The sequence below is a fragment of the Terrapene carolina genome, unplaced genomic scaffold, assembly GCF_002925995.2.
Source record: "Terrapene carolina triunguis isolate 2854851 unplaced genomic scaffold, T_m_triunguis-2.0 Scaffold67, whole genome shotgun sequence".
In the NCBI taxonomy this organism is placed as follows: domain Eukaryota; kingdom Metazoa; phylum Chordata; order Testudines; family Emydidae; genus Terrapene; species Terrapene triunguis.
In genome coordinates this window covers 50829672-50857449 of record NW_020664418.1, presented here as the reverse complement: position 1 = coordinate 50857449, position 27778 = coordinate 50829672, and the positions used below count along the sequence as shown (strand labels likewise).

The 27778-nt window shown below is 38.3% G+C and overlaps 1 protein-coding gene across 2 annotated transcripts in view; it reads left to right on the top strand.

Moving 5' to 3' along the window:
• The window catches only part of CTDSPL2 (CTD small phosphatase like 2), a 67450-nt gene extending 40007 nt beyond the window's left edge, over positions 1-27443 (top strand). For both annotated transcript variants that reach the window (XM_024199570.2, XM_024199571.2), the window contains exons 4-13: positions 3114-3263; positions 3736-3951; positions 4774-4852; positions 5149-5260; positions 6347-6433; positions 16563-16625; positions 16737-16816; positions 20308-20434; positions 24735-24830; positions 25330-27443. In XM_024199570.2, coding sequence (XP_024055338.2) covers positions 3114-3263; positions 3736-3951; positions 4774-4852; positions 5149-5260; positions 6347-6433; positions 16563-16625; positions 16737-16816; positions 20308-20434; positions 24735-24830; positions 25330-25395 — 1076 coding nt within the window. In that variant the 3' untranslated portion in view covers positions 25396-27443. The remainder of the gene's footprint in view (positions 1-3113; positions 3264-3735; positions 3952-4773; positions 4853-5148; positions 5261-6346; positions 6434-16562; positions 16626-16736; positions 16817-20307; positions 20435-24734; positions 24831-25329) is intronic.
• Positions 27444-27778: the final 335 nt, after the last annotated feature.

Here is a 27778-nt window from a genome sequence, read left to right as displayed (position 1 = left end):
TGGAATTCTTTCACAAATGCATACACGGGCATGTATTATTCTGTGCTTATAGTAATGCCAATTTTAAAATGTAAAATTTACATTCATATTTTAACGTCCTTAGTCACCTCTGCTGTTCTAGCCCTAACCCACTCCATAAAGTCAGGCTTCCAACTTTAAACAGGGTTCCCACTGAACTCAGAACTTACAATCTCCCCCCCCCCTTTTTTTTTTATTGAAAAGCAAACCCAGAAGTATTTTGTTCTTTGGATTACTTAAAACATTTTAAAATCTTTTTAAAGGTTTGTTGAATAGCTTAGTGATCTGGTTGATAGATAGACTTTCTATTTTCAACTTGTGTGTTTATTGAGATAATTACATGACTTGGAATTCTTTGTCAGCTGATCAGACTGCAGCTTTCAAGCTATTTTCTAACTTGCCGTGACTTGTCTGGTACAGTAACAAAGGAATGTTCTATTTTCAGAGAATGTAGGGATTATTCAGTGCAAAATTTTCTTAATGAACTCATTATTTTACATCAATTGAGTACAAGTTCTTATATTTGACAAGAAAAATAGTTGTATAAAGAATAATGTGTTCTTAATTACCTAGTAAAGCAATAATTCCATCATTGGAAACTGGTGATAATGACCTAAACCATGAATCCTATCTTAGACCAGAATAGTCTGTTTGTCACTAGTATCCCAAAATGAAATTACTTTAATGGGTTTTGGATTGAGTTGATAATACATAGGTTGAGTAAAACAGTTTATTTTTGTAGTTGTGTTTCATCGTCCTTGTCCCTGTTCTTACTTCTTCCTCTTCTCCCCCACTTTTTTTGGTATCTCAGATTCCCTTTGTCCTCCTTCCTTCCTTCTTTCTCTCTCTCTCTCAGGACAGCTTGCATTGATGGCTGCGAGGTTGGCTGTGATCTGTTTATCAGCCATTCAGATGCAACATGGATTTACCTGTAGAAGTTTCTTAAAATGTGCTGTCATCTGTCCTTTGGTGAACAGATCAACTAAATGTCTGCTAGGGAATTATGATTTTTCCCTACCCCTTTCAAAGTGTCGGGTGATGGTGTTCTGATATTCAATGGCTGTACAAGAGGTCTTGTTTCCAAACAGAAAGACATACCTAGTTAAATGGAAATGCTTCTCATAGTGGAGTCATGTTCACCACTTGGACTCTTCTGTTCAGAATATAATGGACTACTTATTGTCTTTGAAACACTCAGGATTCTTATTTAGTTCTGTTAGAGTTCATCTAGTTGCTCTGTCAGCATATCTCCTGCTAGAGGCAGGTCATTTGATTTTCTCTGACCCAGTGTGTCTAAATTTTTTAATGGCCTGATTCATGCATTTCCAGCATTTAAAGAGCTTTTCTCTATCTGGGACTTGAATATAGGACTTGCATCTTTTGTGAACGCATGTCATAATGTTCTTTATATCACTTTTCTGTTAAGACAGTGTTTTTGATAGCCATCACATCAGCTCTCACAGTGACTGAAATACAGGCTGTGATGACTAGCCCGCCATATGCTGTGTTTCATAAGGACAGAGTCACTTTCAAGCTGGATCAGAAATGTTTACCAAATGGGGTTTTGGAATTCCATATGAACCAGTTCATATGCTTACCAATATTTTTTCCTAAACCTCATGACTTTCTTATAGAGGTTAAACTCCACATGCTGGATGTTTCTTTTTATTTATCCAGGTCAAAGCCATTCTCTAAATTGGCTAGACAGACTTGTTACCAAAAGTCACATATAAAGGGGCCAACTCTGTCATATCAGAGACTCTATATGGGTGGTGGATTGTGTTAAGATTTCCTGTTCATTAAACAAACTACCCCTTCCCTGTCGAGTCAGGGCACATTCAGTCAACATCTGTAGCTTGTTTCGGGGAGTCCCTGTTTTTGAGATTTGTTAGAACAGCTGCTAAGAATTTGGTTCATATATTTATCAATCGCTACTCGGCTGTGACAGTTTCTAGATTAGATGCCCTGTTGGGCAGAGGTGTCTCAGTAATTTAGATAAGACTCCTGTTTCCTTAAGGGGTAACTGCTAGTCAGTCACCTATAGTGGGATCCATGTGGACAAATGCTAAAAGCAGAGGTTATTTTTGTTACAGTAACTGGAGTTCTTCAAGATGCCTTTGTCCACATGGAACCCATGGTCTGCTCTACTTTCCAATTGGCATGGAATCCTTACATGGATATTAAATGGTGGTTGCAGCCTCTCCACCCTTAATACCCTTGCTGTAGGGGGTGTGAGGGCATCCAAGGCACATATGCAGCCCGACGGAGACTGCTGGCTAAAAGATTCCAAATTCGCATGTGTGAGGCGCACATACCTGCGGTGGAATCCGTGTACACAAAGGCATCTCAAAGAACTCCAGTTACTGTAAGGGTAAGTAACTATCTTTGTTTCAGCATCAGAATGACACCACTTTATTTTCTGGCTCTTATCCAAACCAGTTCTGAGCTGGCACTTTTCAGCTCTGGGATGCACATGATAATACACACACATTTATAAAAAGCCTTACTCACTTGTTAATTAAAACTGAGATTTGCTTAATTATGTTCCATGGCTGTTGGTATCTGTGGTTACGAAGAATAGTTCTAGTATTTTACTAGAGAATCAAAAATGGCATACAGAATTGCTAAGAACTTGATCCTGGGACGTGACAAACATACTCAATATCCATTGGAGTCCCGTTGACGCTGGAATCAGTGGGCACTGAAGGTGCCCAGCACCTTGCAGAAGGCACTCTGCACCTTGCAGGATTGATCGCTAAATGTTTAAATAAAGTATTTCATAAACCACTACTCATTAATTTTAACTTTTTTTTTCTTTTTATAATAACTGATTCTTGCTCATTTTGATTGCTTATTTAAAGTGCTGTATAAAACTGGTGTTATTTTTGATGGTGAGATATTTAATTTTCAGTAAGTGATGGTTCTTTTTTAGTAAAATTCATATGCCAGCTTATTTGACTGTGGAGTAGAATGAGGAAAATTCACTGTAGCTCATATAAAAAAAATTACAACAAGAAAAGAGCGCAAGTAGACATGAGGAACAAAATCAGTCCACTGCAGTTTTATATCTTTCTTTTTTTTCTTTTCTTTTACAGAAGCTGGAAGTTACGAAATGACAAACCAACATGTAAAGCAAAATGGAAAATTAGAAGATAATCCTGCCACTGGCAGTCCGCCCCGGACTACATTATTGGGGACCATATTTTCTCCTGTTTTCAATTTTTTCTCACCAGCAAATAAAAATGGTAATTATTATCTAAAGCTACATAATATATATTAACATAAAAGCTAAGTATGGTTCATAATTTTTTTTTGAAGTTGTTTAGACTGCTAATGGAACAGATGATCCTTCTTGTTGACCTGCAGAGCAAGAGCTACAGTTGCCATAAAGGAAACTCTATCTAACTATTAGAAGGGTTGCTTGAGCTATATAAGAAGAGGCATGGGCTTAGTTGCATTAAAATATTTGTTTCCTAGTTGTATATGTCTCACATTTCACTTTGATTTACAAGGTATAAGAAACTAATTTGGTATTTTTCACCCTATCTAAAATGGATTTCTCCCTCCACCCACCTTTGGTTTGTATTGTAATATCATGAATTAAATTAGGGACATCTTCAGTTATTCCAGAACACATTATCTCTGAATCTACGAATATTGATATTCTGTTAAGTAATTCAACATTAGGATAATGATTGTACTGAAACCTCATTTCAGGAACATCAGGATCAGATTCCCCTGGGCAAGCTGTTGAAGCTGAAGAAATAGTCAAACAACTTGATATGGAACAGGTGGATGAGATCACTACCAGTACTGCAACATCGACCAATGGAGCAGTTTACACTAGCCAAGCAGTGCAAGTCAGATCTACTATCAACAACGGTTTGGAAGAAGTGGAAGAAACAACTGATCGTGATCTACCACCACTTACAGGTAAGAAACTTGCATTTTCCTGGGACTCTTAAGTTAATTGTGCAATAATAAAAATGAGTTTGCACATTTGAGTAGAAGCTTTCTAAGAAAGCCCAGAGTGTTCCTGTATTTTATATAAACAAAGATTCCCCAAAGTGTTTACTTGCATGCCGATTTTCGTGAGCAGTAGCCTAGGAAACACACTTTGTTATTTGGCAAAAATAGAATCTCATTGTAAACTTCTCAGGCCAAATCCACTCCTGGTGTGGCTCAGTTGACTTCCAAATTTAAATAAAGCCTAATTCAAATTAATATTGTGATTCCAAGTGTCAGATTTTCTGACTCAGTATGTTTAATGCCAAATGTATTAAAATAAAATGTAAACTCTTGAAATGCCCATCACCAAAAAGAAGTTCTCAACCCTTTGGTTGCTGTCACCAAAATAACATAGACAAATGACAGATTTATATAGGTCCCTCCTTAATTTACAATGTTTTCTTCAAGAGAATCATCATGTCCTTTTTGGATGAAAATTCTAGAAACATTAAATTTACCATTGTGCACAGGGCCATCACAAGCCTATGCACTATTTAAGTCTCACTTTAAAGTTTCACAAAATTGGTATTTAAGTAGAGCATATATTTCTGTGGGTTCACTGCTGGGAGGTGAATTTCACCCTACAAGATGTAGGGCTGAGGTGAGGAGAAGAAGATGAAGAATTTTCACTGTTGCTGTGAAGACTTGCGCATTAAGTGCAAAATTTTCACATTTTAAAACTGCACTAATAAGACTAGCTCTTGTGGGGCTTTTTGTTTTGTTTTGTGCATTTCCATTGAATTTTAGCACCAGTATCTCCAGACAGTGGTTACTCATCAGCTCATGCAGAAGCCACCTATGAAGAAGACTGGGAAGTCTTTGATCCGTAAGTGTTAATATTTTTACTGAAACATTACTTTTATAATTTTGGGCATTGGATAAAAAAACCTTGAATTTGAGCAAGTACTTCGTCATGTTTAGAACTTGCTTGCTGTGGTGAGTTCTGTTTGAAAACTGCTAATTGTAAAACTAGTATATTGTGACTGGTGATGGCTTGTTATATTCAGTTTAAATTATTTATTTCTTAGTCTTAATTACTTTAAATTACTTTAGTTGACGTACTGTATTGTCAGTTAAGGTAATGTGAACATAGTTATACAACAAATTCTCTTTCCTTTTTAGATATTATTTCATCAAACATGTTCCACCACTAACTGAAGAACAACTTAATAGGAAGCCAGCTCTTCCACTGAAAACAAGAAGCACACCAGAATTCTCTTTAGTTCTAGACTTGGTAAATATGCATATAGACATGAGTTAGTGTAGTGGGGGAAGAGTGAATTTATGTTCCACTTATTTTGCAATTTGACACATTGGGAACATGATGCTCCCATTATTAAAAAGAGACCCTTTATTAAATGCACATGTTGAAAGACTATAAAGAATTCAAAAAGATTTTAAAAATTTCAATTAAAAAGACACCAAGTTTAAAGAAATAATTTGAGAAACTGTCACTGAGTAACAAGAAAGGAAAATTCACTGCATTTGTTGCATGATTCAACATTTTTCTTAAATATTTCAATTTTTTTTTAAATCTTCATGAACAAAAGTTAGCTGACCTCCAGAGGACCTTCCCAAAAGAGTAGTGGAGAAAATCAGATATAATAAAGGAGAAAATTCAGCATCACCTGTATTTGATCAAATACAGTACTTACAAAAGGACAAGTCTCCCAGTGAGATTCCCTTAAGTCCCAGAGGACTTTTCTCACAGAGAAGAAAGCGTGCTTTTCTTTAGAACTATTTGTTTTCACCCTCTGTTGATCCATTTTATTGTATTTAAGCAGTTATTACTGGATAATTCAGTCACTGGCTATATATAGTTGTCATTTAATGAATAAATAAGTCTAATTTTTTTAATGAAAGGGGGGAAAAAACAAATAACTTTAGGAAGACTCATTATATAACAACTAAGTTGAGATTGACATTATAAGCACTGTTTTATCATGTGCTATGTAACCTGTTATACACGGGTCATATGAATTGAATACTCATTTCAAACTGATAGGAACAGAGTTGTATTAAATAAGAGGAATTAGTTGTACCTGTAAAATCAAGATTTCTTTCTCTTGGGATTCTGTGTTAGTGCCACAGTTACAAATGAAATTCTTTTAGCTTTGCAACATTAATGAATTGTATAATATATTAATAGCTGTCTTTCAAACCGTAGCAGCAATACATTCAAAATTAAATTGACTATACTGAATTATAGAGTATATTTCCCTTCCAAAAGAACATAACGAAGCAAATAGTCTCAATTTTCAATAATCCTGTCACAAAAGCTTCTTAATTTAGTATGATCTTTTTATTTTATTTTTTCTAGGATGAAACATTAGTGCATTGTAGTCTAAACGAGCTAGAGGATGCTGCACTCACTTTTCCAGTGCTTTTCCAAGATGTCATTTACCAGGTAATTAGAAATATATAGGAAAAATGTACCTTTTTGTTTGTTTAATAGATAAAGTTATCATGCATATGTAATATGTTCTTGTCAGGAGAGAGATAAACATTGATTGGCATCTAAACAGCCATTTGAGTTACATGCTGCAGATTTGAAATTTTGAAAGGCAGGTGGTCATGTATTAGAAGTATTGTGGAGTACTTTTTATTACTACAACGTGGTAATGATGATTACTAGTAAAAATGTCAACAATGATTAGTAAGAAAATGTAAATATTCTTTTTAGCAGCAGTATTCTATAGCAGCCTTTCTCCTTACCAGCAGATGGAGGCAGGAACATTGAAAGTTCAGGCAGTATCATTTCCCATGTAATAGCTTGCCACAAACTGTTAACTTTCTTCCCTGCCTGGGGAAACCAATTCATGCTGGTTGATCATTTCTTACTGTGAAAAAGGCTAATCTTCAGAGCCTGAAGTTAACTAGCTTCTATCTAGCACCTAGTCTTGCATATCCTTTGCCGGTAACATTTCCACCTCTTCCGCCCCAGCTAGATGCTACTTGGTGATTACAGTTACTTTTGATTGTCTTGTGGAAACTGCTAGTCATTTTTCCTGCTTCAGGCAGTATTATTAGCTTTATATGTTTTACATTGACATACCATAGAGGAACAAGCATGGGAAAGAGGAGATCTGTTCCAGCAACTGCCAAAGATGCTGCACTGACCCAGGCTATTGTTCTCAGGTCCTTTTGTGTGATGTACCTGGGAGAGGCAACAGCTTCCCCTCCATGTAGTTCGCACGATATTGGACCCCTCTGTAGTATCTTTGGAGAATGAGCCAGTCATCAGGCACCTTAAAAGGACACTTGTCCAGGTATTTTTCCTAATTTTAAAAATGTTTTTCTTCATTGTTGCATATAAAACCCCTTGGAATTTTGAAACTAAAATAATTTTTTTAATGGGTTTCTTAACTTGTCTCCTATTTGGTGACTGCCATTCTCAGTTTCCTCCTGGACGAGCTGGGGAGGAAGCTTCAAATTAATTCTTTGGGGGCAAATAGATTCAAGCCTGTTTTTTCCTTCCCTCTCTGAGGCTCTCAGTATGATTTGAGTATTTCTGGCTATAACTGTGCTCTTTTGGTGATGGTGTGTTTTACTGAGTGTAGCTGAGAGCCAGCTTAGGGTCTGATCAAAAGGAAATTTAAGTCAATGGAAAGACTATCTTACAAGGTTTCTATATCTGTATTTAACAACATTGTACGTAAGCCTGTGCCTCTTTTTATCCAATCAGATGATGATGCAGTTTCATCTATTGTGCCTTAGTTATTTCCCAAGTTTAGAATTGCAAAGGAGCAGTACCTTCGCAAGGTAGACTTGATAAGGACAGCCTGTGTCTACATCAAGTATGTTGTTTTAGGATTCCTAACCATCTGTTTATTTTATTGAGGTGCTTATACACCAGACATGGCAACCCAGAAAACATTCACCTCTTGCTACATGAGGGACAATAAGCAGGAGACTAAACAGCCAAGAGTTTAGTTATAACCGTAAAACATGTAATTAACTAAGGCTATGGGTAAAAAGAGAAGTCTCCTCTTCAGATAATTGCTGAACAGAAACTGGTTAATATTACATACATTCTTAGCTTTGTATTGTAGACAATAACTCACTATTTCATCTGCTTTTGAAAAGTGATTCTTTCAATTATCAATTTGGTCATCTCCTATGCAATAGGCCCATCTGAATTTCAGTTCTCCAAACTCGCCCATAGAGTGTCATTTAAGCTTTCACTGGTGTTGTCTCCTCCTGCTGGCAAGGAGGAAGTAAATGTCTGAGCAAAAGTTGAAGACAGATTATTAGGTAAGAAAATACTGTTATGTATTTATAAACTACAATACAGTGTAGCTCATTGAAAACAATACCTGACATGTAAAATCAGTTTGTGAAGATGTTTTCTATTAGTCTCTCAACATTTAATACTTTCAGTTAGACTCTTTAAGAAATACTATGAAACTAATGATCAAAAACATGCTTAAATGTTTTTTTAAGAGAGAGTAAAACTTAGCTCAGTACTTCTTTTCCTACAGGATTTCTCCATTCTCTCACACCCCAGTTTCACTAATAATTATGCAAATGGAGATCTGGGCTTCATACCATTATTATTTCTCTACTTAACTGAAGGCCATGAACTGATACTTTTGCAGTAGTGGGAGGGTGGATGAGCAAGCAGCTTACTTTGAAGTATATTCCAAAACTGGCCAACAATGCTGCAATAATGAAGTGATTATAAGTATAGTATATATTGAATGCTACAATACTTCTGTCTCTGGAGAAAAAGAGTAAATGTTTAATTCTTTAGTACTAGTGTATGGATTTATTTTATAATGTATTAGCACTTTGTGTCAGGCACTCCCTTTTGTTACTTGGTTAAGAGGTTTGCACTGTATTTAGTTTATGCTGCAGAGCCACCAATCCTAGACACTAGGTCATCTTGCTCCTTCTTCCATCCAGAGAATACCTTCCCTTTACAAGTAGGCCTTACCCAGTCAAGAGATTTCTGTTCACTTAGTTCTTGGGCTCAACAGTCTCACTGATCTTCCTGTTTCAGCTACAGGGCCCAATAGAAGCTAATCAAAAGACATTTCACATACTCTACTCCACTGCAGCCAAACATAACTGGATTGTTCAACTTACCCCTGCCACATCCTATCAGAGTAATATCTGAGAATTTTCATTCCCCTTCTGGTGAAATGCTATCCCAGTAGTTTCTCTAAAAGAGCAACAAAACCAGCAGCCTTTGGATCAGTTGTTCAGACTTCAGTCCGTGGTAGACACCCACAAAGAAAGCTACGATCAGATTGGGATCTCTTAACCTTGATCTAATTGGACTTTTAGAACTATGTTTTTCTCACTTGGAGAGCCACAATCAACTAAGAACCTGCTGTTTCTGTTCATTTATATGATGATCTTCATCTTGGGTCTCTTACAGTTGGGTAAGATGAGTCTAGTTGCAAATCCAGAGCTGCTGAACTTCATTGACTTATAATTCCTCAGCATTTCTTTCGAGGACAGAGGAAGACGACCCCTAAAGCACTGCACAGTGATGACATCTAATTTAATATGAAATACATATCTGGAGTTCTGCTCCTGTTATGTTCTTCCTTTAGTAAAATAGCATTTTACTGATTACTTCTATTAAAATACAGGTCAAGCTGTTTATTTAGCTAGGTTGCTGTTGCTTATCCGTATAATAAGATTCCAGGATTGTCACTGTGTGTGTCATTCGGAAGCCTACAATGTCTGTTGAGTAAGTGTGAAGCAATGGAAACAGCTACAAACATGGTTGAGAGCTCTTTTGGTTTAGAATGTCACCAGGTTACCATCCAGTTTTAAAGTTCTCAGCCACTTAACTTTACGAATTACATCCATGTGAAAGCAAGGCATGTATCTATGCCATTCCAAGAGTCTCCGGCTGTTGTGACATCAGAGGTAACTGAGCCAATCACGACCCTTATGCTATAGCTAAATGCAATGCACTGGTTTCATTGGTTGTATGAGGGAGACTGTACAGATGGTGGATTACTTGGCCCAACTGTCACATCTTTGCAACAGCATGGGCTTTCAGCTACTAGTAGTCATCATCATCTGATATCTGCGTAACCAGACAGATACTTCTGTGGGACATGAAAGAAGGAAGGGAAAAATAAGTTGTTAGTTCATCTGGTATGATAAAGTCTTAATGATTGTCTAGCTAATTATGGGATTTTTATTTAGAGCTGTGTGAAAGTGTTTACTGTATTACAGAATATTTTCTCCTCCTCCTCTTGTTTGTAATAATTCCTTAGAAATTTAACTAAAATGTATGTCCTTACCAGTTTCTACCCCTCTTCTGCACAGACATTTTTGTTGTTGTTGAGCTGCTGGCATTGTTTGAAAAAACATAGTAACAATATGGAAACATTGTGGGGGCGGGAGATCCTGACGCTTCCTATGCCGTCCTCACCGGCTCCAGCGGTACCCAGGTCTTGGGGTAAGCACACCTTGGGACCTCCGTGTATGTCCCTGCCTCAGCGGCACCATTCCCCATTGTGTGGGATGTCCTGCCACCACTTGCCCGCCTGAAGCCATCACACCTCAGATAGGCAGGCTCAGCGGAGCCCTCTTTGGTCCCTGGACCTTGGGCACTGACAGCAGGATTCGAGGCGTACCTCGATGGTAGCCTGGCGCAGACCCACTGAGGCGTGCTCTCCTTTATCGTCCCCCCCTGACAGGAGCAGTGAGACTGACCCCTCGTGTCGCAGAGAGCTCGGTACAGATCCTGTGACCAATTGAGGGATCGATTGTTGAGAGACCGTTGTTGGTCTCTGAGACTGGGATCGCCGCATTCCAGGAGTTCCTCCCGGCAACCGGCACGTGATAGCTACCGGTCCCTCTCGATGTCCTGGTCAGATAGGATAAGGCGTAGATCGCCGGGTTTCCAACACCGATCCGCCAAACACTGTCCGTCCCCAAGGTCCCGACCAAGATGGTAGTCTCGCTGTAAGCGAGGACTGGCCTGCCTCCCAAGGTCTGTGAGAGTGAGGGATCATTTTCCAGGATAGGTTGATCGTGGATAATGCGCTGGAGAGGTTTTAGCTGGGGGCTGTATGTGATGGCCAGTGGTGTTCTGTTATTGTCCTTGTTGGGCCTGTCCTGTAGTAGGTGATTTCTGGGTACCCGTCTTGCTCTGTCAATCTGTTTCCTCACTTCCCCAGGTGGGTATTGTAGTTTTACGAATGCGTGATAAAGATCTTGTAGGTGTTTGTCTCTGTCTGAGGGGTTGGAGCAAATTCGGTTGTATCTTAGGGCTTGGCTGTAGACAATGGATAGTGTGATGTGTCTTGGATGGAAGCTGGAGGCATGTAGGTACGTATAGCGGTCAGTAGGTTTCCGGTATAGGGTGGTGTTTATGTGTCCAGTCCTCGCTTACAGACAACCCCCCAACCTGAAGCAAATACTCACCAGCAACTACACACCACACCACAGAAACACCAACCCAGGAACCAATCCCTGTAGCAAACCTCGTTGCCTACTCTGTCCCCATATCTACTCTGGCGACACCATCAGAGGACCCAACCACGTCAGCCACACCATCAAGGGCTCATTCACCTGCACATCCACTAATGTTATATATGCCATCATGTGCCAGCAATGCCCCTCTGCCATGTACATTGTCCAAACCGGACAGTCCCTCCGCAAAAGAATAAATGGACACAAATCGGACATCAGGAATGGTAACATACATAAGCCAGTAAGTGAACACTTCAATCTCCCCGGTCATTCTATTACAGATTTAAAAGTCACTATCATTGAACAAAAAAACTTCAGAAACAGACTTCAAAGAGAAACAGCAGAACTAAAATTCATTTGCAAATTTAACACCATTAATCTGGGCTTGAATAGGGACTGGGAGTGGCTGGCTCATTACAGAAGCAGCTTTTCCTCTCCTGGACTTAACACCTCCTCATCTATTATTGGGAGTGGACTACATCCACCCTGATTGAATTGGCCCTGTCAACACTGGTTCTCCACTTGCAAAGTAACTCCCTGCTCTCCATGTATCAGTATATAATGCCTGCATCTGTAACTTTCACTCTGTGCATCTGAAGAAGTGAGGTTTTTACCCACGAAAGCTTATGCCCAAATAAATCTGTTAGTCTTTAAGGTGCCACCAGACTCCTTGTTGTTTCAGTGAGATGAGTTTCTGAGATTAGAGCCTTGACCTCAGAACCGCTATACACGGTTTTCTACAAAGACCAGGTTCAGCTGCGGCCCCACCTGGCCTTCCTGCCGAAGGTGGTGTCTACCTTCCATATGCACCAGGACATCTTCCGCCCGGTGTTCTGTCCCAAACCGCATAAGACCAGTGAAGAGAGGCATCTTCATGGGCTGGACGTCCAAAGGGGCTTGACTTTTTACTTAGAATGTACCAAGCCTTTCCGTAAATCAACGCAGCTCTTCATCACTATAACGGATAGGATGAAGTGCCTTCCTGTGTCCTCGCAGAGGATTTCCAATTGGATCACCTTGTGCATAAGGACCTGTTACGACCTTGCATTACAACCATCCAGATTATATGGGATTCTGTGCGCTCCACCCAGCTTTCTACATTGATGTTAAACGACGTCATATCATTTTTGCACATGTCGTGGTACTGCCATAAAGGGCGACCCCGCTTTCTAGAGCTATTTCGAATGTCGCTGTACAAAATGCTCTTGGGGATATGGTCGTCTTCCATTCTCCTGATATGACTGAGCCATTGCAACCTCCTCTTCTTGATAGTAGTTTCTAAGTGTGTCAATCCTGTGTGCTCCAGCACCTCTGTGTTTGGCATTTTGTCTTCCCACTCTTCTTTTCAGGATCTTGCCCAGCTATCTCATGTGGAAGCTGTTCAGTCTCCTAATGTGCCTAGCGTATGTAGTCCATGTTTCTGAACATAAAGCAGGGATGACAGCACACAAGTCTCATAGATTTACATCTTCACCTTTGGTGATAGTTAGCTGTTATTCCATGCACGTTTCTGTAATAGCCCAGAATTCTTAGCTGCTTTTCTGATTGTTAGTTCAGTCTGAAGGGCAAGATTCCTGCTGATCATAGAACCCAAGTAGCAAAAGCTGCCAACAATGCAGAGATTTACCCTCCAGAGTGATGTCAGGCATTGGTTCTTCCACCCTTTGGTACATGATCACAGTCTTCTTGAAACTAATTGCCAATCCGAAGCTCTTGAATGACACTCAAAATCTACCCAAGAGATTTTGCAGGGAAGATTCACTGTGGGCAACCAAAGCTGCATCATTCGCAAACAGGAAATCTCTCAGAACCAGCTCTTTCCCCTTGGCTTTCACTCTAATTCTTGCTATGTTGAACAAGCCTCCGTCTAGTGTGGTTCGAAGATCAATGCCATCATTGCTGTCCTTAAATGCATGAGAGAGCAGGAATGCAAAGTAGAAGTTAAAAAACACAGAGGTTAGGTCACACCCCTGTTTCACCCTGTTGTTGATGTCAAAGGCACTTGATTTGAAGTCAGCAACGATGGCCCAGTGGTTAAGGTGCTAACCTAGGTCTAGACCTGGGTTCAATTCCCTCCCCAGACTGCCTTTGTGACAATGGGCAAGTCACTCAGTCTCTCTGACACTGTTCCCCATCCTGTGCTTTGGATGATTTTGTTAGCTATTTTTAAAAAAAGCCTCATCCACTTCTTCTTTTTGGTTAGGTGGCCTGTAGTGGACCCCTACCATGATGTGAATTAAGGTTCTTCTTCAAGAACAGTGTCAGAGAGTCTCTGTGTGTTCTCCACCATAGTATGTGTGAGTGCCTGTATGCACTCAATTGGAGATTTTAGAAAGCAGTGTCTGAGTACACAACTGCACACCATACATCGGCATGCTCCAGTATCAAGGTTTCTAAGGAGGTGCAAACCCACCACCACTCCAATTCCTTCTCCATAGTCCTTTGCTCAAGATATATCTTAGCCGTGTCCGCTGCTAGATTTACAGCTTCCTTGCTCTTGCTTAGTATTTTATTTTAATCTGTTTTTTTTCAATTTTAATGTTTTAGCACACATTTATGCTTTTTTGAGGGAGAGGTTCCCACATCTAATCCCTTTCCTTTGTCACCAGAACCTTCACTTTCAGCCGTTGCGTCTTTTCTGTCCTTTTCCTGCTTAGGTTATTCCAAAGATCCCAGGCTTTAAAACCTGCTACACCTGCCACAGGTCTTTTCCCTTCAGTGACAGTCATTCCGTTGTGTCTGCTGTTTTGGAGAGTCCTGCGTCCTTTGGTCACGGTTTCTCTGACTGTGCCAGTGCCTTCAGCGTTGTTGAGTGAGGACCATGGGTCAGCTTCAGAAGTGAACCATTCCACGAGGAAGAGACCCCACTCCATGGTGAGAGACTCCAAAAGAACAGAAAAGTCACCTTCAAGGCCAGGACTTAAGGAGAGCTCGCATCTGGGTCAGCGAGGCCCTTTATGCTAGCCCTATGGACGTGCAGCACCAGATGGTGCCAGGGCCAACCCGATGGATACTGCTAAGGGAAAAATTTCTGGCGACTGTACTTGGGGCTTGCACACACCTACAATGGAATGGACATGTGCAAGCATGTGAAGAACTTGTCATGAACAGGTCCATGATTGGTCGAGCCCATCTGGAAAAGGTCTGAACCAACTGCTTCTTCAGGGACCACTCATGCATCTGGGAGGCATCTCTCCTGGGGCGATCTGCAACCATATTGTTTTCCCCTGCCAAATGTATTGCTACAGGGTAAATGTTGTGGCGGATCCACCAATCCCATTTCTTTATTGCCTCCGCATACAAAGAGGCGGAGGGAGCAACCTCTTGTTTGTTTGTATAATACATTGCCAATTTATTGTCTGTTACTACCTGCACAGTCTTCCCTTGCAAGTGAAGAAGGAACGATCTATGGGCCAGGTGAACAGCTCTTAATTCCAGTACATTGCTGTGCAGTGTTCTTTCTTGAGAAGACCAATGTCCTTAAACCATTAAGTTGTTCAAGTGTGCTCCCTAATCCTTTGTTGATACATCTGAAGTCATTGTCCAGCATGGACCTGGAGGAGTGAACTGCACACCTTTGAGCATATTGGTCCTGTTTGACCACCAGTGTAGAGAGGCTGTAATTTTCTGGGACATGGTGAGACACAACTGAAGACCGTCCAAATTTGGACAGTAGACAGGGATGTCCAGTGTTGCAAAGGTATCATTGTCAGAGGGGCAAATGAAGTCATGTAGATAGTGGCTGCTACAAACCCCTTTGAGATCCAGGAAGAACTTTATCATCAGTGTGGGGCAACTTTGGATCTTCATAGGCATTGCTCCATTTTGAGAAATCTGTCTTCTGGCAGAAGGGCTCTCCCTGCTGTTGAGTCCAATATGGGACCTACAAAGGGGATCCTTTGAATAGGACAAAAGACCGATTTGGAAAGCTGAGGAAAAATCCTAGACCTGATAAGAAGTTGGTTATGGCTACAAACACTGCAGAAAGCTTTCTGTTCAAGTAAGATCAGGTCTTCAGTGGTCAAGAAATGTGTGCTTCCATCAGAAGACCAAGATCGATTGCAATATGACTGTTGATGATATGGAACTTCCTATTAATCTGTGGAGTTCCCTGTTTGTTCCTTCTGAGTACTCAGACCTTGCCTATACACAAAATTTACATCAGTTTAGTGAAATCAGTGCAAACCCTGTGTGGACACTCTTATTTTGGTACAAGAGTGACTTATTTCAGTTTAGCTTAAATTTGTTACTAATTGACTTAAAGCTAAACAAAAATAAAGCTGGTTTAAAACAAAATAAAAGTGCCTGCACAGTCTTTTGCACCAGTTTAACTAATTGGTTTAAAATAACACCTTTACTTAAACTGGTGCAACTCTATATGCAAACAAGTTTGTAAAAACGGTAAACAGAGGACAATATCCTCCTCCTTGCCCTTTGGTGGCCTCCCTGATCCTGGTGTCCAGTATCTCATCCCTACTCAGCAGTAGTAGAAATTTCCATTTGCCAATTGTAAAATCCAGTGTCACAAGGCCAGTGGTATATGACAGCTTAAAATCCTGTCTAAGAATCCGTCGTCTTAATTCAATTTTAGATTTTCTGCCATGTTCAAGATGCAGCAGTTAAGATTATGCTGGGTAACACTGATGGTTTGCCATTTGACAGTGCGATTTCTTTTGTGGTTAAGATTTTCTTTTGAAGTTCAGTGTGGCTGCTGACTGACAGACAGAACCTGAAGCAGATTGAGGGATCAGAGTTGCAAAATACAATTTTTAGTTAAGAAATTGCCTGGTTCCTGTATTTTTAAAATGATTTCTGACTTCATCAAGTTTTCCAGTAAATCAGATAAAGATTACTTTACCATTTTACCTTTTCACTCATAGAAGAGTTGAGTGATATTGCAAGTTGGTTGAAATATTTTTTGAATGCTCAAATATTACTATATGAGTAATCTATCAGTTCTGTTAAGTGTATTCATAATGACCATTTTTATTTAATAATCTGTACAGACTATCTATAGCTTCAGCTGTCCCTATAGTAAAGCCACTTTGAATCTTTCTGTATTATTTAATTAAATCCATCTCTTATTTCTATAGGTTTATGTGCGGTTAAGGCCGTTCTTCAGAGAATTCCTGGAACGTATGTCTCAGATTTATGAGGTAATAATACTTCGATATCTCCCTGAAATTTCTTTTTATATTATATATACTCATTTATATGATGCTAAATAATGCAGTAATGATGCAACTTTTTCCTCCTCTAATTTATAGATCATTCTTTTTACTGCTTCTAAGAAGGTGTATGCAGACAAGTTACTGAACATACTAGACCCTAAAAAGCAACTGGTCAGGTAAACTTGATTAAAAACTCATGTAAATATCTAATGTTAGGCTAACCAATTTATTTTTCACAAAATTATAATTAAGAAATCAATCATTACACATTAACTTCTTTGTTGTAGTCTGCCTCACTAAATTGACCAAGCGTGTATGCATGAAGGGGGGAAATGAGAGGTAGAAAGGTAATTGAATTATTGTACAAGGGATAGAGACATAAACCCTAATCATTGTTGTACTCCATTCTGACGCTTAAAGCATATGTATCCCTTGATCCATCATAACGTATTTGAGAGTAGTACTCCTGTTCTCATTACAAATGTAATTCTTCTAGCACCTGTTTCTCTGCTACATCATCAATATTTGACTGATTTTTAAGTGTATATCAAGAAAACAAATAGTTTGACAGAAAATAATTCATTATTTGATGACTTTTTAAAATGAACTACTTTTTAAAGGACAATTCATAAAATTAATTTTAAATCTGTTATTTGCAGGATCAAAATATTTGCATCTTTCATTCAAGCGTGAAATGATTTGTTGATGATTCTGGTAACAGTTATTTAGCCTTGTTCATTTCCTAGTCTTTTACCTGAACCCTGGGCTATGATGTAGGGGAGTGTCTTGCATTGCTCAAGAACAATTCCTCAAGATTTTTAAGGAAATGTTGGTGGAGGGATTTTGCATAGTGATCCTCATCTGGAAGGATAATAGACTTTTTGGATAGGAAAGTTAAAGCAGAAAAAAAGGGGAAATCCTCAGGGATCCATTCAAAATGTGATATCCTTATTAAGGGGAATAAATCATTTCCGCCTTCTCTGATTAGGGAATGCAAGATACTATGCCCAAGAGCTCATTTGTAAACTTCTCATTTGCATCATGTTAGCTCAGAAAACAGGGTGAAATCCCAGCCCCATTGAAGTATATGGAAAAATTCCCATTGACTTCAGTGAGATCAGGATTTCTCCTGTCGTTTTTAAAGTATAGGACACCAATCATAATTTACTTTAAGGCTTTAAAGATATATTGTCAACTTATTTTAATCCAAATATTTTATACCTTCTAAAACTTCAGTATTCTAGAAGCATTTCACCTAATAGATATTTTTCTGTAAATAATAAGCACTCTGGGGCAGAGACTGTCTTTTTATTACTTGTATGTACAGCACAGCAGAGCCCTTGTCGATGATTGGGACACTTACATGCTATAGTCAGACACATAATAAAGTTTTGCAGTGAATAGATTCTGCACCCAAGCTAAAGCTGTATTTAGGCGTGGCAGAATTTGATGTTTATTTTGGCAGATATCTGTTTATTTTTAGGCATTTTTTTTCTTTAATTTTTATTGATTTAAGTTTTCACGGTTGCAGGAGATTATGGGAAAGTCAGATAATAGGGTTCTCAGACAGTAATTTAATGATAGATATTAAGATTCAAAAAGTTAAAGCTTTATAACTGTTAAAACACTAATTGTCAACATCCCATGTCAAAATATACAAAATAAATATCCTAAAATCCAACTCTAATAAGTTCTCAAGCAGCATTTTCCTTACTTTGCCCAGCTACATTTTGATTATTATCAATGCACATTTTTGTTGTTGGTTTGTGTGTGTATGGTGAAATCAACATTTACAGACATTTACTGATAAAAATCGAATCCTGACAACTCTAGCCATATGCTAGCCTAGCTCTAGGAATTATGTTAGGGAAGTTGTACGGCCAGTGTTGTACAGAAAGTCAGACTGAGTGATCACAATGGGCCATTCTGGCCGTGAAATCTATGAGTTTATATTTAAAGACTATAAATACAGAAGTACTTTTTATCTATTTATGGAATCTAAACTGGGTGAGTTTCAGTTAAATAGATCTTCAGTATATGGTGTGTGGAATCTGGACATATTTCTTGTACCTTTAAAAAGTTGTTTATTCACAGATTCACCACTATTATATTCATCTTGCCAGTGTCCTCCTTAACATGCAGTAATAATATTCTTTTAGATTATTTTTAGGAAACCTAAACAAATGTTTTTAGATGCATTTTATCTCATTTAGTCAGCATTATAAATTTGTTTTTGATTAAAGTCTTTAAATATAATCAAATATGAATAATATAAAAAGGAATTATAAGTACTGAAGGAATCTGTCCCATTAATGTGTGGGAAGTTACATGGCTATCTCATTCTTAATGGGAGTAACTTATGTAATACTTCACAAGTCTCTCTGAAAAAGTCTTTTACAGCTCTAATTTTTATGACTCAGAATGCAATTTTAAACGTATTGGGACAGGATGGATATAATGAAATGGGGTGGTGCATCTGAACTGTCTTCTAAGAATTTGAACTGGATCCACACTTGTGATTCATGTGCCACTGAAAAGCTGACATCAAGGCTTGATTAGTTTTGACTTTAGCCTAAAGGTAAACTTGTCAGGCACGCCACACACCTGACTCAGAATCTACATATCAAATTGTTTGTCACTGAGCCATCAGCTTATTTATAGTAACAGTGGGCGCTCCACCCCTTTGTGAAATTAAACATTTCAGATACAGCTTTTTTTTTTTAATTTTGTTTGATCAGATTTCCTAAATTGTTGAACAGCCTTAGAGAGATTGTCATAATAAGAAAATGTAAAGCTTAGAAAGATGCATTTACATTGTAATATGATTTTAATGTAACCTATATTTGAAAGTCAGTTTATTCTATAGTTAAGGTGATGAAGCTTCAGTTGTATTTTTAATACTACTTTAAACAACCTGAATCCTTGTACACTATCCAAACATTTCTAATTATTATACAGCCTCTCTCTGTTGAATTAAATGGGAGCAGGGTAATTGGGGGAAAAAAGCAGTTGATGGAATGTTTTGGCCTTGAGGCTTTTCTTAAGATATTGTAACTGAAATAGATTAATTGCCAACACAGGTAACAGTCCACAGAAAACATTCCTTCTAGTATTTTCTGTTCTGGCAGGTACAGGGATAGGGAGGCTCTGATCTCTACTGGTTAGAGCAAAGGACTGAAAGCCAGGGTTCCATTGAGGGGCTAACCCCTGACATACTGTGTGACCTTGGGAAGTCACTTGAAGTCCTTGTATGCCTCTGTCAACTCATCTGGAAAACTGGTTAAAAATCAGGACCTCACTGACAGCCAGATACTGCATCTTAACTGTCGTGGGTAAATGAATTACCAAAAAAAGTACAGAATTGCATTAATCCCTCTCTTTGGTTTTAAACATTATATTTTTAGAGAAACACACAAGTTCCATGTTAAGGCATGGCAATACTTGAATATAAGGTCTACCTATTTGCTAAGAATTTTGATGATGAAAGAATAGCCCAAAAGAGAGAGCCAGTTTTTAAAAGGGCAGCTTCTTAAGAAGAGCTAAGCACATCAAGAAAGAAAAATTAAGATTTTAACTTCCATAACACTTGGCAGCATTTAATTTTCTTTTTCTCTGTGCAACATATTTTTTAAGTTACTAAATTAATTAATTTTCCTTTAACCCATAGGCATCGACTTTTCCGTGAGCATTGTGTTTGTGTACAAGGAAATTATATAAAGGATTTAAATATCCTTGGTAGAGATCTTTCAAAAACGATCATAATTGACAATTCACCACAAGCCTTTGCCTATCAGGTAAGCATTTTTGTGATAGTCACACTTTTTAGAATTTGTAAAAACCTTCTCTGAAAATGAAAACATAAACTTTTAATTTAACTAGGTAAATTAAGAAAATGCTAGGTGTAAAAAAAAAAAAAAAAGTACCTAACTCATTTGTAATAAATTCACCTCAAAATATGTAGGGTACTTTTTTAATAGGAACATTTTAGGTGTTACTTGGCCATTTCAAAAATAGTATAATTTTAAAAAGTAAAATAATGTAAGTGAAAAGAATTTCTGTGCGGCAAACGTTCTTCAGAAAACTCAGAATACTTCACCATACTCACAACATTTCCTTTGTATTTTGATTATTTTTAATGATAAGAAGGGCTTTAACACTTTTACTCAATCAATTACCTCTTCTAGAAATTCAGAAAAATCCAGTCTGTTAGGATTATTCACAAAATATACCCTTTCAGAACTAGTAGAAGAATTATGAGCAAACAAATTGCTGGTTGAGGTGAAGTGTGTACAACTATCATACTTTTGTATACTAGAGGTGTTCAATATACATTCCATGATCCAGATTTAGTCCAAAAATATGCTCTATATATAATCCAGTCTCCATAATTGTATAGACATGAGGGAAGTGGAGATTAATCTCAGAAGTCCCTCTACATTAGAGAATAGAACTGGTGTTGAAAACAGTAGTCTGCCTACTAGTGATACAATTTTGTTGTCTATAAATTCAGCACTAGTTCAGGGAAATCCACTGCTCACAACTGATGTCAGTCAGCATGATTCAATTTCATATTGTAAACTGGGCTTCTGAACCAAGATCCTAATCCAGAACCCACTGAAGTCAGTTGAAGGAAAGGACTTTTTCTGATGTCAGTGAGTACAGTACAGGTCCTGATTTTGCTCCTGAGACTTTTCCTGGATTTGGCGGGCAACGAAGATCATGTTGGTTGTCCCACGGGATGATCTAAAACCGCACTGAAATTCCAGCAATATTTCCTCAGCAAGGGGAAATAATCGATTTAAGAGGATACGGGCAAGGATTTTCCCTGCTGTAGATAGCAAAGCAATGCCTCTCTAGTTTCCACACTTTGACTCATCTCCTTTCTTAAAAATTGTAACAATGTTAGCGTTTCTCAAGTCTTCTGGAATCTTCTTCTTATACCAGATATGAAGAAAAAGTTTGTGGAGCTTCCTTACCAGTTCTTCACCTCCAACTTGGAGACTTCAGCTGGTATGCCATCAGGCCCTGCTGCCTTGTTGTTCTTAGTTTGCATAATGTCTTGTGTTACTTCTTCAAGGGGCGGGGGGTGTCAGCAAGAGATTCTTTTTCATGTTGAGGTATAGATTCAATAGTAGCACCAGGGACAGTTGACTCACAGTTCAGGAGTAACTCAAAATGCTCCTTCCATCTGGCTTTGATGGCTTTGCTATCCTTACAATACGTTGACCCGTCTTTGGCTTGGAGTGGTGTGGGTCCATGGGAGCATGGACCGTAAATGGCCCTTCTTGCCTGAAAAAAACCCTCCTCATGTCATGTTTATCAGCATAAAGCTCAATCTCCTTGTCCTTTTTGGACACCACTTATTTCTGATGTCACGGATTTTCCTTTGGGCTTCAGCCTTGAGTTGCTTGTATGACGTTTTCTTCTGCTGGTGTGATGTCATTTTGCCACATGCGATGAGCTTTTTTTTTTTTTTTGTTCGGCAGCCCCTGCAGCTATAGGGCTGTACGGTTAGGTGCCACCACCTTATGTGCAGGTTCCAGTCATTCATGTCATGGAGCCAGCATAGAGGAGCATGATCTGTGATCAAGGAGAAGGGGCTGCCCAGCAGGTAATATCTGAGGGAATACACTGCCCACTTAATCACTAATGCCTCCTTTTCAGTAATTGAGTGAGCCTTTTCTTGATGGAATAGCTTCTTGCTCAGATGTAGGATCAGGTGTTTTCCCCCCTCCAAGTTCTGCAAGAGCATGGTGCCAAAGTCAACATCTGAGGTGCCTGCATGTAGTATGAATGCCTGGGAAAAGTTGGGGCTGATGGGTTTCAGCTATGGAGCCCTGCGGTCCCCCTGAAAGGGCTTGCAGACCTCCAGTTGAGAACCGCTGCCATAGCATATTGATGATGAGGGCTGATGATTTTATTCGTAAACATCTGGAAAACATCTGTTGCGGCTCCATGGAGTTCTGAAATGCCTAAAGGGGTTGAGAAAGAAGTTTTCTCTTGTGAGGATGGAAATAAAGAGATCTGTCAGTAATCCTTCATCAGTTTATTAGTGCTCAGGTACTTCACTGGTCCCAGCCACTCTAATAAACTGTCTACCCGTAATATCAGATAGGCATCAAATTTTGAGATGGAGTTACCTTTCCTGAAATTGATGCAAAACCGAACCGTCCGGTTTGGGAACCACAACTATGGGGTTCCGCCATTCACTTTTTGACCCCCCGATTATCCCCACCTGCATCATGACTTCTCAGACTGTATCCTACAGCCTCCATGGTAAGGGCCTGGGGTTCTCCCTGACACGTTAGCCCGAGATGGTCTCTAGGGTAGTGTTGGATTAACTGTGTTCTCCCAGGGAGGAGTAAAATACAGTAGCAAAGACATTGGTCAATTGGAAGAGTTGCCTCCTCTTTACAGCGGTAAGTCCCTAACCCGCAAGAGTTGGTGTCGGGTTTTGGCCACTGGGTGTTTGGAGTCCTAGTTCAGGCTCTGTAGGGAAGGGAGTTTTCAGCAGGTTTTCCTTGCGTCTTCTAAGGTCTAAGAAGATTCACATGGTACATTTTGGTTTCCTTCCTTCTGCCTGTCATTTTTATCTCATCATCCAATGGCCCTACCTGTTTAATAACTTCAAATGGACCCTGCCACTGGGCATTAACTGACTCAGCCAAAGGAAGCAGTAAAAGGACCTGGTCACCCAGGTTAAAGACCCGTAGTCATGCCCCTCCATTATCATTTTGCACCTGCACTTATTCGACCTTTCTTAAATGTCCTCTGGTGAACACCCCTCGTCTCTGAGTCATTCCCTTAGTTGTATGATGTACTGAATCATACTTAAAGCACCTACGTCTTGTTCCTCCCTGCCCTCTCAGAGCAAGTCCAAAATTCCCTGCGGCTGGTGGTCATAAAATAACTTGAAGGGAGAGAGCCCTGTAAAGGCCTGCAGGACCTCCCTTATGGTAAAAAGGAACGGTTGGACTAGCCAGTCCTAGTGCTTGGGGTCATAACTAACAAAGCGTTTCAATGTTCCCTTTGGAGTTTTATTAAATTGCTCACGTAGGCTGTCTGGCTGTGGGTGGTACACAGAGGTTTTCAGGGACTTGAGCTTCAGGAAGGCTGAAGTTAGTCCCTTTATCTGTTAGTATTTCTTGGGGAAATCCTATGCATGGGGGGAGGGATAGCTCAGTGGTCTGAGCATTGGCCTGCTAAACCCAGGATTGTGAGTTCAATCCTTGAGGGGGCCACTTAGGGATCTGGGGCAAAAATCAGTACTTGGTCCTGCTAGTGAAGGCAGGGGGCTGGACTTGATGACCTTTCAGGGTCCCTTCCAGTTCTATGAGATAGGGATATCTCCATATATTATTATTTATTTATTTTTAGCTTTGAGAGCTCTGGGGTTATAGCCGTAGTTTTCACTGAGCGAAGGGGAACAGCCTCTGGGTACCTGGTTGCTTAGTCAACAGTTACTAATATGTACTGGTGTTTGGATGCAGTTATTTCCAGGGGCCTCTCTGCCTTTTGCATGGTAATATCCTTATAAATTGTCCGTTGACAATCAACATGGGCAGTGGGTTTCCTCACAAATACCCAAATGGTTCAAAATGGTGGAATTAAAAATGTATTTACTGTGTATATCAGAGTTAATGCTGTTAGGTTTTGAAGGAATTTTATATGTTCTAAACAATTACAGAAATACAAATGTTGTCAGTTTTATGTCATTAATTTCAGTGAGTAGCTGTTAAACTCAACTTTGCTTGCATATGTAAACTGGGGTCAGCATTGGTTTTACAAAAGTCTGCAGTATCTGCCTATATTTGAACACTTTCTGAACATTTCTATGTATTTCAGTCCAGCAGAGGTTTTAGTACTAAAAATGTCAGTGATACTAGAGTATCACTAGTGTTCCTTTTTAACAGTTTTGTGCAAAGGAAGGAAATTTTTTACAAGTGGATTTTAAAACAACTTCTAGAGCAAAAAATATGTATTGATAAGTTCTGTTGGCACAAAATTTGTTTTACATAAAATGCACTATATCATCAGTGGTTTTTTCTGGAGATATTCAGCATAAAAATTAACATACCTGTGATTTTACTTTAGCTTTCAAATGGAATTCCTATAGAGAGCTGGTTCATGGATAAAAATGACAATGAACTCCTAAAATTAATTCCTTTTCTGGAGAAACTTGTAGAGCTGGTGAGTAATGTATTCATGTTTTTTCATATACACTCTAGGTAGTTTCAAAATTGACTAAGTGATTTAGGAGCCTACATCACTTGGAAACTTCTGAAAATGTTACTTAGGAACTTTCAAAAACTCTGTCTTGTCTGGACAATAATCCAAAATATGTATAGGGAGTTCTTATTATTTTATTAGTAAAAAGCAGAATGTATTGGGTTGAGTACATGGTTAGAAGATTAGTACCAGCTCTGACACTACCTATGGGACCTTCAGTTAAGTGACTTGCCTACCTGCACATCTGTTTCCTCATTTGTAAAACTGAGATACTACTTATCTCACCGGGTTTTTGTGAATGTTAATTAGTTAATGTTGTAAAGCTCTTTGAAAATACAAAGCACTGTAAATGGTGTTGTATTATTATGTATACTAACATAATTTAAAAACATAACTCTTAAAATCTGAAGTATAGATACATTTATTATTTTAAAAACTGTAATTTTATTTTTTTCTACAGAATGAAGATGTCCGACCTCACATCAGAGACAGATTTCGCTTGCATGACTTGCTACCCCCAGATTAAACACCAAGCCTTTTATCAAATTACTGAAGGGGGAGAAAATGCAGGACCCTTTTGGACTAAAACAAAAACATTGCCATTACTGTTGAAATTTTGCATTTTTGTACCCCGTCTTGCTTTTCTTATCTTTGGTGCCCAACAGTAATCAAGGGTTACAGAAAGAGACTTTCTATATCTCAGATTGAATACATACAGTACAATACAGTAGGTAGGCGAGAACAGAAAAGTCTTTAGAACTAGTGCAACTCCAATGAAATTTTTTTATGTACAGGACATCTGCAGTTTATAAAGAATTCTGTTTCTGCCACCAGCAGTTTGACCTGTAGAAACACAGGATTTTATGATATAACAGAGATTGAAAATGGACTCTTATTTTCTCTCTGTTTGGTGCTCTAAGTGGGTTTGTAGCCACTTTTCTGTTACTTTAAGATTCTCATTTCAACAGGAATGGCCAGTAAAAGTTGTTTTATTTTTCCTGTTAAGGTTTATAACCTTTTTACATTTTTGACCTGTATTAGCTTAGAATTTCATTATGCATTCCTTTTAGTTGAGGCGCTTCATAGTTTTTCTGGAAATAGCCAAATTTTATTAGTTTTTTATTATACAATTGAATGGCCGTTTTCCTGCTTTGTCTGCCTGCATACTGTATATTTGTTTAAAAATATTCTCTAGTTTTAGTCCATGTAAGTTTCATTTAGAAATACCTGCATTTATATTTTGTTTCTGTAATATTCTACTGTAGTTGAAATCTTTTCAAAAATCAAGAGACTGGCTAGATAAGAATATAAGAATTACTAATATTCAGAATATTTAAACCATTGTGATGGCATGTACTCTGGACAGACAATATCTTGCAGTGGCACGCTCAATTGATGGACAAGGAATACCTCAGATTATACTGTGCATACAAATCTTTAAGGAGAATTATTTGGTAACCTGTTGGGTTTGATGCAAATCAATTACTGCTGCCTTCGGATTCCTCCAAGAATGAAGTATTCTGCACAGTGGCTCAGTATTTTAAGATGTTTTGCATGGGCTGGTGGTACCTCCTGTTATGCTGTTTGTTACAATCAGTTTTAAACTTTGTGTAACAGTGAAGGTACCTAATAGTAACTATGCATAATCCTGTGATACAGTACACTCCCATGCCACCAATGCAGTTAATATGCTATCATAGTGGTTTTCTATGCTATATGGAAATAGTCTTCAAGCCTTGGTTCTCTAATGCAGCTACCACAAGAGGTTGATATTTTTATAATGGTGTGTAATCTCCTTTTCAGGAGGCTTTTTATGGAAGGTATAATTTGTAAAAGTTAGGATGCTTTGCCTCTCGACTGCATTAACATGCCACAGGCTTGGACTGTTTTTGTGTAAAGGATGTCACAGAACGGCACTTTTTCTAAAGAGAAGTTTGATATTTTGTATGCTTGTTAAGAAAGTACAGTATTGGAAATTAAAGGTGGACAACTGATAATTGAGAAGTATGTCAATTAATTTTTTATGTATATTACCTGTTTACTTGTACAATTTTATTGTACAAATTACATGCAGCTTCATTTTCAAATGAGTCCTTAAAATAAGGAAAATCTTTTTAGGAAAACATTTAATTTTGTATTTTTGATTTTAAAAGGCATGAGTTATGTCAACTTTTTCCAGTGTATTAATGAAGATTTTAACTTTTCATCAGGTTGAGTGTTTTCTTACTATATTATCTGTTGTGTATGTAGCTAGCACATTGTGTCAATGAACTGTTAAAAAAAATTAGCATGTAGAGCAAGCCTGTTTTGTGGAAAATCCTTATTCATTAAAAAAAAAAGTCATCATGGCAGATTTTCTGCAAAAAAAAGTGAAAAGCATTTGCAATTCAGAATACTGATTTTTTTTTTTTTTTTTTTTTTTTGTATTTAAAGAAAGGTATTTTGCTTGCAGGAAAGAAATACTACAGATTCATTTTAATGAGAATCTTTTAAATGTATTTATCTTTAGGGCATCTGGGCATCTTTACGCTGTTTGTCTTATGTCTTTATTGAAATAAAATGTACATAACATTACCTTTATATATATATATATATATATATGCTTTTGCGCAGACGTGTGAACCCCAGAACTATCCCCACCCCTCCTGTTTTTATGCTAATATAATGGATACACTTACAGATTTGAAAATGGTCAGTTTGTGTTTGAGTTGCTGCAAGATTCTCCCACAATTTTTAAATTATTATTTTTTAATCTCCCTCTCAAACGTAAATCTAAGAATTTTTTAAGTTAATTTAACAATGAACTCCTCTTCAGAGTGGAATTTCTTCCAAATTACCATAAATAATATGTTATACCGTATTAGGATTTTTTTAATTCATTGCTAAATAAATCTAGCATAATGGAACTA